The 15,085-nt window shown below is 43.3% G+C and overlaps 1 protein-coding gene across 4 annotated transcripts in view; it reads left to right on the forward strand.

The window, feature by feature from the left end:
• Nucleotides 1–3,228: 3,228 nt before the first annotated feature.
• Nucleotides 3,229–15,085, forward strand: part of pstpip1a (proline-serine-threonine phosphatase interacting protein 1a) — a 111,984-nt gene continuing 100,127 nt past the window's right edge. For 2 of the 4 annotated variants that reach the window (XM_085972329.1, XM_085972332.1), the window contains exon 1: nucleotides 3,230–3,548. In XM_085972329.1, coding sequence (XP_085828455.1) covers nucleotides 3,516–3,548 — 33 coding nt within the window. In that variant the 5' untranslated portion in view covers nucleotides 3,230–3,515. Of the gene's footprint in view, nucleotides 3,549–15,085 lie in introns of all 4 variants that reach the window. The other 2 variants (XM_085972330.1, XM_085972331.1) reach the window with 2 other exon arrangements.

Below are 15,085 nucleotides of genomic sequence, written 5' to 3' on the forward strand. Positions count from 1 at the left end.
TTCTCTGCTCTAAGGAGAACAATCTCAGCTTCTCTAGTCTCTCCACATGACTGAAATTCCTCATCCCTGCTTTCAACCTAGTAAATCGCCTCTGCACCCACTCCAATGCCTTGAGATCCTCCCTAAAGTGTGGTGCCCGGAATTGGACACAATACTCCAGCTGAGGCCTAACCAGTGATTTATAAAGATTATTGCTGGAGCAGATGTTGCTTGATGGCACTATTGATGACACATTCCATCACGCTGCTGATAATTGGGAGAAGGTTGATGGGGTGGTAAATTGCCAGGTTTGATTTATCCTGTTTGGCATGGAGACCCACCTGAAGTGGTTTCTCCTTTCCAACATTGAAGACAAAGTACCACTCCCACCCCAGCAGCAAATGCAAGTAGTTACCATCACTGGGCTCAGCTCTCAACACACCCATAGAGGGCAACAGTCCACCTTTTGCAATGGACTGCCTGCAAGTTTTCTAACTTCACTTGGCGACAGTTATATTGCAGCTGGTACAAAGTTGGCAGGATAGGCGCACCAATGTCAGTGTTCTCGCTCAGGCCAACATCCCCAGTATCGAAGCTCTGACCACGCTCGATCAGCTCAGAAACAAGACTTCCAAAACAAGCGCTCTATTCGGAGCTCCGGCACGGCAAGAGAGCCCCAGGTGGGCAGAGGAAACGCTTCAAGGACACCCTCAAAGCTTCCTTGAAAAAATGTAACATCCCCAACGACACCTGGGAATCCCTGGCCCAAGACCGCACAAAGTGGAGGAGAAGCATCCGGGAAGGCACTGAACACCTCGAGTCCCTTCGCCGGGAGCCAAGCGCAAACAGCGGAAGGAGCGCACATCAACCCAAGCACCCCACCCACCCGCCCCTTCAACCACCGTCTGCCCCACCTGTGACAGAGACTGTAGGTCCCGCATTGGACTCATCAGTCACCTGAGAACTAATTTTTAGTGCGGAAGCAAGTCATCCTCGGTTCCGAGGGACTGCCTAAGAAGAAGAAGGTACAAAGTTAAAGACGAGCACCTCAAGGTTATCTCACACTGACTGCCAGAATTCCATTAAATCATCTTCACATCCAAGTTACAAAAACACGATTTACAGTGATGTGAAGTTAAAACTGCTTTGCACTGACTGGTGTTAGGAAGTTCTTCACAGATTTTAAATGATCAGAACATAAATGGGCTTCCTGGGGGGCAATAACCCTGGAATCGTTGAGAAATAGTTGGATGTGCTGTGGTAGTGGTGGAGGGGAACTGAATTGCCTTAACTGCATTCTGGCAAGCGGTAGGATCAATAGTCCTAAACACTCTGGTTTTCCACCGTCTGAGATACAACTGGTGCCAACTAAACTTAAAAAACTTCTAGATGGATGAGCTCGGATGGGGCACATGACTTTCTTCATTTGCATCTTACCTTGTGATCTCAAAATAGGCAAAATTAAAAAGGAGGCAGAAATAAAACTGCAAAAAATAACTAGTAAAGCTGTTTTGATACTTTAAGCTGAGCTTCCAACCCAATAGCCGCTTCAGCACAAAAATGGCCTACTCCCCAAAACGTCCCCCTCCCCTTTTCCCCCTACCTCGGTCCACCTGTCACTGAAACCCTCATCTGTGCTTATTTGCACTACAAGGGAAAAAAATCATTCTCGGCGAGTTGCACACCTCAGCTGTGTTAACAGCTGTTGTCACCTTAGACACCTCTTTATTTAAAATTAATTTGTTACAGCACATCTTATTTGTTGCACCCTTCACGTGGAGAATCCCGAAATAAGCTGCTTCTTTTTTTCTCTCTTTTTAGTGAACCAAATTAACTGTAAATTAACTGTAACTTAATAAAACTTTAAATAAAACCTAACAAATTAAATTAAAATTTGGTTTGCCGGGGGTGATGTTGCACTCCAGTCCCCGCGGCGCCCACCGGTCGCGGAAGGCCTCGAGCGTGCCGGCGGACACCACGTGCTCCATCTCCAGGGCCACCCGGGCGCGAACATAGCCGCGGAAGAGAGGCAGGCAATCGGGCCGAACGACCCCCTTCGACCACCCGCTGCCTGGACCTGTTAATGGCCACTTTGGCCAGGCCCAGGAGCAGTCCCTACCAGGAGGAATAAGCTGCCTCTTGCTGACTCTTTCTTGCTGACAGGCAATTGCCTATTAAAAGTCAACCTTGTGCCCCCTTCTTAAAGGGGCACAACCAATTAAAAACTGTAAATTAACAGACATTTGAAAAGGAAACTTAACAAATCAAATTAAAATTTGGTTCCCGGGGTGCACTCCAGTCCCCCCTCTTTTTGAGTCAAACATATTTATTTAAAAATGATAGTACTTGTTACAACTCATCAATTACATAATAAATCCATTACATTCATTAGCCGCAATAAAACAAAGCATTAAAACCAGCTTTAGGGTTAACAGTATAAATGCAGTGGTAAATTTTACAGACAAATCAACAATATTAACAGTACAGGTACCCATAGTGAAAAACAATGTTCCTCTTTTATTTAAATCTGGTAGTACTTGTTACAACTCATCAATTACATGATAAATCCATTACATTCATTAACCGCAATAAGACAAAGCCTTGAGAAACAGCTTTAGGATTAACAGTACAAATGCAGTAATAAATTTTACAGACAAATCAACAATATTAACAATACAGGTACCCATAGTGAAAAACAATTCCACACCAGTCCGACTGGCAATCTAGTAACTCTTCGTTTTTACTTGGTATAACCTGTTGTCCTTTAAAAAAAAAATTAACATTCAAGTACAACAGTACTTATACAACTCATCAGTTACATAATAAATCCATTACATTCATTAGCTGCAATAAAACAAAGCCTTAAAACCAGCTTAACAGTATAAATGCAGTGGTAAATTTTACAGACACATCAACAATATTAACAGTACAGGTACCCATAGTGAAAAACAATGTTAATCTTTTAGTTAAATCTGGTAGTACTTGTTACAACTCATCAGTTACATAATAAATCCATTACATTCATTAGCCGCAATAAAACAAAGCCTTAAAACCAGCGTTAGGGTTAACAGTACAAATGCAGTAATAAATTTTACAGAAAAATCAATAATATTAACAGTACAGGTACCCATAGTGAAAAACAATGTTACGCCAATCCTATTGCAGTCCCCCCTCTTGCTGCGCTGTGTCAGTTTACAAAGTCTGTGTGTTGCAGAAAAACCCCACGTGTTAATTGTGGTTGCTGCTGACATCACTTTGAGTGAACAAAAAGCAAGCCTTCCGCCTTCATGCTGGGAGGTTGCTAGCAACAGAGCAGAAGAGAGAACACCGCGTTCAACCCTGTAGCCAGACTGAATCCCGAGCAGCAGAAAGCAGGTTGAAGATTGAATTTGTACAAGGGAGTGACACCGCCGGATTACAGCCCAGAACCACTACTGCACTTTTCCAAGTGCCAACATACTGCCAGTCAAGGTCGTGGCTATATCGCAGTATCAATCTTTAGAGAGGGGTTATACCTTTTTTTTTACCCATTCGCTATGACTCGACTCCGGTTTAAGGACGCTTTTTGGGTGAGTAGATTTCACTTTTTTTTAAACGCATTGAAAAGTGATGTTCCTTATTGATGCCAAGATGCGCGGTGGACTGGGTGCAAGTGATTCCTAGTTAGTGGGAGTGATCGAATATTGCATAATCCTGTTAATTTCGCTTTTTTCAGACAAAACTCAAATCTAACTTGAGTTATGAAGCCGGTTATTTTCCCCTTTGAAATGTTATGGGTCTTATTCGCGAGTTAACTGATGGCCAATGGGTCTAATCTCGAGGGGCTTTGGTCGCACTTGCCCCGTTTGGCAAAGTATCGCTGTTTCCGCTATAGTGAATCAGTGTTTTTTTTTCATATCTAGTTTCTCGCATAGTCTTGTATTGCATTTAATGCTAGCAAGTAGCATTAACTCCCTCCTGGTAATCAATAACCAAGGTCATTTCATCTGACTGAAACCGAATGCTTGTAGTGCAAACCGTACTCTGCAGTCTCAACTGGGTGTTGTAGATGTAATTGCCCTTTAAGCACTGAATGAATACCTTTTCTATACATCCCTAATCTGTCTCTTGGGCGTAATTACAGCTGATTTATGCAGTGTCTCTCAAATCTGGTGCTTGGAAGTAATGGGAGGTGCGGGTCGTGTTGTACCAAAGCAACTGTAGAGAGGGTGGGGTCGCTTGGTATCAAACCCGTGGACACCCATCGCCTTGATTCAGAGTCCAATTAATTTCAGTTTCCTGATGAAGAGGCTACACTTTTTTTTAATAACAGCACCCCCACACAATTTAATCTCTCTGGTTTAGTAAGAGCCAAAGCTTAAAGGCCCCCACCCCCCCAAGTGTGTACAAGGATACTACCGAATCCAACCAGCTAAAACCTGCATTGTGGTGCTTGTAAACTTCTGCTGTTTTATCATCGCCCTCTTCAAGTGCATTTACGCTGAAGTTTTAGCATTGATGTTCAAGCTGACCGACTGAAAGAAAGCACAGAGAGAGACGTCCCTTGTCCAAAGAGTTTCACTGTACTCTGCTTCAGTGTCAGACTAGACCCGAACTCTAGATTCAGGCTGCATTTATGCTTTAACCTCGCTGCACTGCCGCTATAGTGACCCCAAGGAGTGAGACAGAGTGCAAATCCATCCAAACTTATAGAAATATAGACATAGATGAGAGGAGCAGGAGTAGGCCATTCGGCCCCTCGAGCCTGCTCTGCCATTCAATGAGATCATGGCTGATCCTCCCAACTCCGTACCCTGTCCCTGCCTTCTCCCCATATCCCTTGATCCCTTTAGCCTTATAGTTTGTATTTTTTAAGAATTCAAACCAAAACTGTCCCTGCGCTTGACAAGTCTGGATAAGAAACTGGAAGCTGCCCAGAGTCAGTGGGAACAGATTAAGATACTTGTGCTGAAGCTATGAGTCATTTGGAACAAATGCTTATTCTGTAGCATTTCATTATTCAGATACTGCAGTCAATTTACTGTAGAGCTAGACTTACTGAGGAGATTAACTTTTTAAATAATTGTTTTAATTTACATCAAGCTGCAAAAGTAGAGCTTTCTATATGGGAAAGGGTGGAATGCTGAACACTCGTTCGGTGCAATTTTAGGAACTGGAAATGGTTTCCATTTTAGTCACCTGCAATTAGCACCAAGCACTCCAAGGCTATGTATAGAAAAAAACAGCTCTCGAGTAAAGCTCCTTCTATTCTACCCCAACAAGATGCCTCAACCTTTAATCTTTAAAAGAGCATTCTGAACTTGTCGAAGTCTGGATTTAGGCTGCATTTATGCTTTCTCCTATTTACACTGACTCTACTGTTGTAGTTTCAATTAGCCCGAAGAGTGAGGCAGATATTGCAAATCTATCCAAGCTTTGTAAGTGCTTGGCTTTTTGGGTTATGTTCAAACCAAACCTGTCTCGGTCTCTGCGCTTTACTACATCAGTGTGAATTTTCCATTTCCTACACCAGCCATTCTGTGGCTTCTCTGAGGCTGCCAATTCGTGCCAAAATAGGCTCGCTTTTTGAGCTGTGGTTTATGTCCACTATAACTTCACTTGAGACTGATCAAGCTCAATTTACACACAGCCCTTGCAGTCAGCGGAGAGGGTAGATTATAAACTCATAAGCCTTGGCTGAGTTCAAGCTCGGCTCCCAGAATTGAACCTTTTAATCTAATGGGAATGGTAAACATTGCTGGAGGACATTCTATTGGCGAGCCTATACTCGTTGGAGTTTAGAAGAATGAGAGGTGATCTCATTGAAACATATAACATTCTGAAGGGGATTGACAGGGTCGATGCTGAGAGGCTGTTTCCCCTGGCTGGAGGGTCTAGAACTAGGGGTCACAGCCTCCGGATAAGAGGAGGAATTTCTTCAATCAGAGGGTTGTGAATCTTTGGAATTCTCTACCCCCCAAAGGGCTGTGGATGCTGAGTCTGAGTATATTCAAGGCTGAGATCGATTTTTGGACTCTAGGTGCATCGCGGGATATGAAGATCGGGCGGGGAGCCATGGTCTTATTGAATAGCGGAGCAGGTTCAAGGGGCCGTATGGCCTACTCCTGCTCCCTAATTATATTGTGTTATTGAGTGGGTAGAGATTGTATCTAAACTCTTCACTGAATTTGATATCCCACCAATGGCAACATGTTGCACCACCTTTGTCATGATTTGGATACACTGAGGTGCTTGTGTACAGCAGGAACAGATGTTTGCAAGTTATAATGTATGTTGCATGGTCACTGCTTTAATTTTATATTTGGGTATTGCTTTAAAAATTTTTGGCATGTCCTTTTAGGTTTGCTGTTAAATCTTTGGATCAAATTGCATTTCACTGGCAAAGTGGATTGAAAGAATTTGACTTTTTTTTTAACACGTGCAGCCCTGGACTGATGGTTTACACTGGATAGTATAAGCTTGCCATGGCTGACCTCCAGTGCCGCTCTCATTCCAAGTTGGAGAGGCATACAAATTCCAAAGATGATACAAGAAAAGGACATTTGGCCTATCAAAGCTACTCTTTCCACAGCCCAGGGACTCTATGCTATCCATTACCCCGCTGAGGTATAGCCCTGCATAAATATTCTCTTAATAGGAACAACAGTAGATCATTTGGCCCCTCGATCCTGTTCTTCCACCCCACCCCCGTCCCATTCAATTAGATCACAGCTGATCTGAAAAATCTATCAATCTCAGTTTTGACATTTTCAATTGACCTAGCTTCCAGCTTTTTTTGGGGGGTTGGGGTGGTGAGTTCCAAATTTCTGCTACCCTTTATGAAGAAGGGCTTCCTGACATCACCCCTGAACAGCCTGGTTCTAATTTTAAGGTTATGCCCCCTTCTGGACTCTCTCTCACCAGAGGAGATTGTTTCTCTCTATCTCTACACTGTCAAATCCTTTAATCATCTTGGACACCGCCATCAGATCACCTCTTAATCTTCTATAATTCAATAGGATACAGTCCTAGCCTATGCAACCAGTCCTCATAATTTAACTTTTTTTTAGCCCCAGTAATACTCAAAAGGGATTCAATCAACATTCCAGAATATTCATTCTCACATTTCCACTATTCAAACCTACTAGATGCAAACAACACCCAGACCCTTGGTTCCAACAGCGTATGAACCACCTTGAACCACAACATTCAATCTATAATCTCATCAGTCTGTACTTATCCCTATAATCTTCAATCCTGTGCTTACTTATTTATTCAATTTTTTTTGGGGGGGGGTGGGGCGGGGCCAGTGAGTTCAGGAAAATGGTTATTTTGCATCCTCAAGACCTGTTGGTCGAAACCTGAAGATCAGAATTACATGGTCAAAACCATACAAGAAGTCATGATCAAACTGGTATAGTGCTTTGATCATTTGAGACATGTGGGAGACAGTCACAACCCAGGGTCCAGTGCAGAGAAGACCCACGAGGTTGATCCCCCAAGTGTCCAAGGTTTGGATTTTGAGGCAAAATTAGACCAGCTTGAGGTTTTTCAGCCTTGAAAGACGACTGTCTGTCTGAAAGGTAATCTTGTAGCTGTACATAAAGTAATGAGTGGCTTGGAAAAGATAAATGAGGAAAATTACACACAAGTAAGTTGCGTGAGTAGGTCAAGGTTCAAACTAGCAAAGGTCAAATTTAGGCCTGATGTCAGGAAGTTCTTCAAGGAGTAATCGATCCATGGGATGGGCTCCCAGATGAATGCAAAATAAAAACCCTAGAATCGTGTAATAAATAATTGGATATCGCATTGGGAAACTTTTAGGGTCATTCTGAATCTATGGGTTTGCTCAATTATTTGGTGTGCCTGATTGTCGAATCTCTTGTCAAGTCAAAGTTTAACACTTTATAAAGTTCTGTGAAAATAGAACAAAATGGTGAGGCCTCAGCTGCAGGCTATCCCATCATCATTTCATCTGATTCCAAGGCAGATATGGATGGGAAAGGCCCTTTGCCCTACATTCCCCATCACAACATCCAACTGCTTCTTAAATGATTCCAAAGTTTTTTTTTGTCTCCACGATCCCACCAGACGTTCTCTCCCACCAGACGTTCTCTCCCACCAGACGTTCTCTCCCATGTGCCGATTGCTCTGTGAACCTCCTGACATTAGTGCTAAATTTGCCCCTTTGTCAGATTGAATTTGTGCCCTTTGACCCACTGTCGAGGTTTAGTGTTTCAGATTCCTTTTTTTATATTGTGTTTGCTATCGCTTGTAGAATTCTGAGATCGCTCCCTTTCCAGGCTGGAAAACACAAGTTTCCCTAGTGTGTCCTCGTAATGATCCCACTCCCTTGTTTCATCTCCATTCTGTCTCCTGATCAGCTTTGGAATTGACAAAAGGTGTTTTGTCGTCTTGTTACAGTAAATGTTAGTGTGCTCCAAGCATTGATAAACTAATGATACACAAGAGGATTAACATGCTCCAATTCCCTATTTGAATGTATAATTTTCCAAAGAGGACTAAAGTCAAACATATCTATACTTGTCAAATATGGGAGTGGGAAATAATGGGCAACATGGAAGTTGCACCTGTGTATAACAGACACCCATGCATGTCACTACCAACAATGGAAAATTTCACCTAAGTTTAGGATCAACTCATCATTGCAGAATAAGAACATAAGAAGCAGGAGCAGGCCCTTCAAACCTGCTCCGCCATTCAATAAGATCATGGCAGATCTTCTACCTAAACTCCACCTTCCTACCCTATCCCCATATCCCTTGGTTCCCTTAGTATCCAAAAATCTATCGATCGATTTTGGATATTAACTTTACAGTACTGTGTTATATAGTTGTACTAGGCACTTGTCTAACGCAGTGGGACAGATCAGTGTTCTAATGCACAAATATTTCTTTACCATGGTCAAGTGTTTTTTTGAGGGGTGGCAAAGAAAACCCACAAATCCTGAAAACTTGGTTTTAAAAATAGAATATGCTGGAATACACAGTAGGTCAGTCAAAATATATGAAACAAAAATATAAGTTCATGTTTCTGGTGTGACCTTCATCAGGTCTGGTGAATTGATCCTTCTGATGAAGGGCCCCACAAACTGTTAAATACTTTTCATTTCAGATACTAAATAACCTGCTGTGCAGTTTCTGTTTTCATATATTTAATGGTACATTCATATTTATCATTTCTTTTTTAAGTTAAATTCCCACATGATTAGTATATTTGAATAGTATAATGAAAGTAGAATAGTACGACTGAGGGGGAAAAAATAATTTGAAAAAGTACGAAGAGTGCAAATGCACTTATCTCGGTTGGAAGCAGTTTTGATTAGACCGTGATTCCTGAGGCAACTGAGTCTTGGATAGAGATGTGTGATCCTGAAAAGACAAGGGAATTTAATTAACACATGTAGTTAAAAATAGCTAGCTAATTATAGCATCATTACTTTCGTATCTTCAGCTCTCATTATTGAGCCCACTGACTGTCAAGTTAGCTCTCCAATGATGTGCCACATTGAACATATATGTGATGAAAGGAACAGTGTCATAATGTCAGCTTAGCTCAGTTGGTGACACCCTTGATTCCGAGTTAAAGTTATGGATATGATTCCCACTCCACAAGCTGAGCGTGAAATCTAGGCTGGAAATAGGAGCAGGATTAGGCCATTCGACCCTTCACACTTGTTCCACCATTCAATAAGATCATGGCTGATCTCTTGCCTCATCTCCACCTTCCCGCACTATCCCCATATCCCTTGGATTCCCTTAGTATTCAAAAAATTATCGATCTCTGTCTTAAATATACTCGACGACTTGAGCCTCCACAGCTCTCTATTAGAAAATTCCAAAGATTCACAACCCTTTTGAGTGAAGAAATGTCTCCTCATCTCAGTCCTAAATGGCCGACCCCTTATTCTGAGACTGTGACCCCTAGTTCCCGACTCCCCAGCCAGGGGAAACATCCTCCCTGCATCTACCCTGTCAAGCCCTGTAAGAATTGTGTATGTTTCAATGCGATCACGTCTCATTCTTCTAAACTCTAGGGAATATAGGCCTAGTCTACTCAATCTATCCTCATAGGGCAATCCCCTCATCCCAAGAGCCAGTCTAGTGAACCTTCGTTGCACTCCCTCTATGGCAATTATATCCTTCCTTGGGTAAGGAGACCAAAACTCTACACAGTACTCCAGGTGCGGTCTCACCAAGGCTCTATATAATTGTAGTAAGTAAACATAGTGTAGTAGAGAGGAAATGGTACTTTTGTTGGCATTGCTATTGCTTGGATATGACTGCCTGCAGGCTTAGGTGGACATTCAAGATCCTTCGGCAATTAACTGGCTACTGCTTTGTGGAATTTTGCTGTATGCTTGTGTGTGTTTGCTTGCGTTAACAAGGTTTCAAAATTAATTGAGTCTGTAAGGCGCTTTCAGATGTTCCTGAGAGATGTGATGAATAATGTGCTATATTAATGCAAGGTGTTATTCTCCAGTGAGTGTGTGTGGAATAGATTCTGCCAAAGCGACTTATTGCTAAACTAATTAACGCTTTAAGGAGTTGGATAATTATCTGCCTTTTTAGATGGGAGTGAAGCATGTTGGGACAAATTTAGATATTCATGATTTATGGAGCATAAAGAGGCAAGCTATTCAAGATATGGTAACATTGTCTGGAAGAAGTTTATAACTTTGGTTTCCTAGGTGTTTGGATTTGGTTTCACCACCTCTCTTTGGGCAATGTAAAGTAAATTTAAGAGGCTAAGCCAATATAGACTCTACATGGTCCATTCAAGGGAACAGCTGAGCCAGATGGCCTATTCCTTGTTTTAAAAAGATGTTTTTAATATTACGAATGCAGAAATAAACTGTCAATTAGACGTTTAACATGATTTTAGCAAGAGATACTGGGGTGATTTTTAACCCTACCCTTGTGTGGGCAGTTAAAATTGTCCAAGTTACTTGCACGCTGCAAAGCCGTCAGGGACTGACTATTCCAAATTTGAACCTGCTGTACTGAGCAAGTGGCCAGGACACCTGCCCAAAGCTGGCAGAGTCCATCTTTACATATGCAGGTCAGGATTTAACTGAGGCCAGGGAGTTAAAATAGCCAGGTCTCAAGGAGTGGGCTGGTTCCCTTTTTTTTATAATGTTGGTATTCACAGGGACCTGGGTGTCCTTGTACACACATCACTGGAAGTTAACGTGCAGGTACAGCAAGCAATTAGGAAAGCAAGTGGTATGTTGGCCTTTATTACAAAAAATGATTGTAATGTAAGAGTAAATAAGCCCAATTATATAGGGCTTTGGTGAGACAATACCTGGAGTATTGTGCACAGTTTTGGTCCCCTTGCCTAAGGAAGGATATACTTGTCTTGGAGGGAGTGCAACGAAGGTTCACCAGACTGATTCCTGGGATGGGGGGGTTGTCCTAATGAGGAGAGAATGAGTAGATTAGGCCTATATTCCCTAGAGTCTTAAAGAATGAGGTGATCTCATTCTTCAACATAAATTTCTTCGAGGGCTTGACAGGGTAGGTGCTGGGAGGATGTTTCCCTTGACTGGGGAGTCTAGAACTAGGTCACAGTCTCAGAATAAGGAGTCAGCCATTTAGGACTGAGATGAGGAGAAATTTCTTCACTGAGGGTTGTGAATCTTTGGAATTCTCTACCCCAGAGGGCTGTGAATGCTCCGTCCTTGAGTATATTCAAGACAGAGATCGATAGATTTTTGGACACTAAGGGAATCCCAGGGATTAAGGGATAGGGCGGGAAGGTGGAATTGTAGTAGATCAGCCATGGTCCTATGGAATGGTGGAACAGGCTCGAAGGGCTGAATGGCCTACTCCTATTTCTAATGTTCTTAAGTGTCATTGGGAGTGTCTGAGCCACCTATTCCCAATGTGTTACTGTGATATGGCTATAATGTGGCTAGATTTAGTAAATCTACATTGGTGTCGTCACTGGCTGAACAAGACTCGTGCTTTGGGAATCACTGGCGCGAACAGCCCATTGACACCAATGTAGAAGGGCCTGGATTAGGCACTTTACATCCTTCTGGACTCAACATAGAGTTCAACAATTTCAGACCACAACCTCTGCCCCGTCTCCATTTTTTTTCTCTCTCTCTCTCTCTCTCTTTCTCGCCCATGGCAGCTGTCTATCATCCTGCCTTTGCCATTTACACTTCATCTAGAGTCATCTTTTGTTTCTTAACTTGTCCCATTACCATCTCCTTTTTGCCTTGCACCATCACCCCTTTTGTCTCTTAATCTCTCTCCTGCCTTCCATCCTATCACAGACCTTCCCTTTTGTTCTTTCCTCCCCTCCCGCTACACTTAAACACTTGTTCCATCTCCAACCTTTTCCAATTCTGACAAAGGGTCATCAACCTGAAACTTTAACTCTGTTTCTCTCTCCACAGATGCTGCCTGACCTGCTGAGTATCTCCAGCATTTTCTGTTTTTTATTTGATTTCCAGCATCTGCAGTATTTTGCTTTTGTATAAGGGCCTTGGAGATTGCCAATTTAGAAGTGGGCAGATAAAGGAGATTTCATCTCTTGAAGCTGGGCTGAATTCAAGCCCAAGCCTCGTGGTGAAGAGTGTGTTCCTATCCAGTGCCCTCCCCACAGATTTAATGCTTGCACAAAAGTAGAATCTGAACTCCGCGAAGCCTACCTCAATTTTGGCACATTGCGCAAGCTGTTGGTGAAACTCCAACATGTTTGTGTTGATGTGCTCTGTACGACAGACTCTTTCTCCAAATGCAAATAGCAGGAGGTTGTGACAAAGTTCCAATATGGCATTAATTTGATTTCCAACCATCCTGATGATTCTGACAGTTTTTATGGTAATTTACATGGGTGTAATGACTTCCTGTTATGAAAGTGGTATTCAAATAGGCCTGACTCATAACAAAAATCACGCCTAGGAAAAATACTGGAAAAAGTGTTTGCTGACTAATGACTGATGTGAGTGCTGTTTTAAGGGAGGTAAATAGTTATTCATTACTCACATCTAACTCTCTCATTTAGAGGAATTGTTCCATTTTCTTTCCCCCTTGTTTGTCTTCGATCTCTTTCATTTTGTTTCATTCTGCTTTGGGTTCCTACCCCTCTGCATCACAGTTTGGTTATTAAGTAATTGGAATTTGGATGCATCTCAATCCCCTTTCCATCTGTTTTCCTTCACTTCCCTTTTTGCTCACTGGGGTGAGGGTGGGTAATTTTGGATGATTGGGCAAATTCACACGCAGAATTAGACATCCCTTAAAAGTAAATAAAACAATGGAAATAGCAATCCATCTGAATGCGCTTGGACAGGAGAATTGTAGTGTATGTACTTTGAAGAAGGAACTATATTCTGCAGCCCCTGTATACTGCAGTACCAGTAGTGACCACCCCTGTATATAAGCCTGTGCAGTAACTTTGTATAGTAGTTCCAGTTTCGTCTCCATTCAGTAAAGACCTGTTACAACCAACTCCTGCAGTCCGTGTCTCAATTACACACGGACGTAACACTGGCGACGAACAGATCCGAACTTACCTACAGTTCTGCACCACCTCACGGGGATCCATCCCTGAAGCGAAGTTGTTAGAGGTCGAGGCCAGAAGGAAAAAAACAAACAAACCGAAGAAACGGGCGTCGACCGTGGGCAACCGCCTCTGATTCATCGAATTCGAAGATTTGCAGGAGAGGCTGTCGAGAGCGGGGCTTGGTTATCCAGTCTATGGTGCTCCAGCTAATCGGGCTGGTGGCAGGTAGTACACTGATCCTTCCTGGGCTGCGGCGGGCTAGAGCTCGATTGGGTGGCTTTTCAACGGGGCCGAGCAGCGTTGTCGGGAAGAGGAGAGAGAGAGGGTGGAGCACACAGGGCGCAGCCGGTGCTACGAAGCCGGGCAGCGTACAGACCCGAGAAGAGGGAGGAAAGTGTCCCATAGGGTCTGCTCTGATGATGGGAACAGTAATTAAAATTAAATTAATTAGAAGCGCAGAAAGCCATGAGGAGCTGCAGTTTGCCACGGGGACCGCGGAGAGCGGCGTTAGCAGCAGCGCGGGGGGGGGGGGGGGGAAGTACGCGAAGACCATAGGGCGTCGCCATCAAGGCATAAAAACGCCAGCAACAGTGCTAGCAGCAGCGGAGAAGACAGCGCGGGAGGCGCCATCTTAATCCAGCGGGGAAGAAGGCATCCATCTTAGATCTCCAAGATGCCGAAGACTGGCAATATCACTGCCTTCGATAATGCAATAGAAGACTGGACCACGTATGTGGAAAGAGTCAAAGTATATTGCAAGGCAAATGAAGTAGCCGATGAGAAAAAGGCATCGGTACTACTAAACTTAATGGGCGCAAGAACGTACGGCCTATTGCGGAACCTGATCACTCCAGTGAAACCGATGGCAAAGAGTTTTAACGAAATTGTTGATATCCTACAGGAACACCTAAATCCTACACCGCTGCTGATAGCAGAAAGATTTAAATTCCACAAGAGAAATCAGCATAAAGATGAGAACAATGCTGATTACCTTACGGAACTACGCAAGCTATCAAAGCACTGCCAGTTCGGAGCAGGACTGGCAGATACCCTACGGGACAAATTTTGTCTGTGGACTCCTGAGTGAAGGAACCCAGAAGAGGTTACTCTCGGAGAAAGAGCTGACGCTAGATAAGGCTTTCAGCATAGCAGTATCGTATGAAGCAGCAGCAAGGGGAGCTGCGGAAATACAGCAAAAGCCACAGGAATACGGCACCCATGAAATGACATGGAGATTTGAAAAATGTTATCGCTGTGGCAGAACAACCCATGACCAGAAGGACTGCTGGTCCAAGGACAAAACATGCAGGCAATGCGGAAAGATGGGACACATTGCACGAGTTTGCAGGTCCGGGAAGAAGACGAACGACAACAAAAAGGCTACTAAGGAACAGTACAGGAAAGTACAAAAGATGACGGACAGTAGTTCCGAAGACCAGAAGAGCGATAGTGAATCCAGGAACAAGAGACTAAGCTGTCTCAAACTACACAACGTAATCGCAAAAGAGGAGCACCGAACCATTTGGGTCACCCTCACGATAGCAGGGTCCCAAGTCAAAATGGAATTGGATACAGGATCAGCCCT

This window comes from Somniosus microcephalus, chromosome 32, assembly GCF_052327205.1.
Source record: "Somniosus microcephalus isolate GS21.2 chromosome 32, FLI_Smic_1.0, whole genome shotgun sequence".
Taxonomy (NCBI): Eukaryota; Metazoa; Chordata; class Chondrichthyes; order Squaliformes; family Somniosidae; genus Somniosus; species Somniosus microcephalus.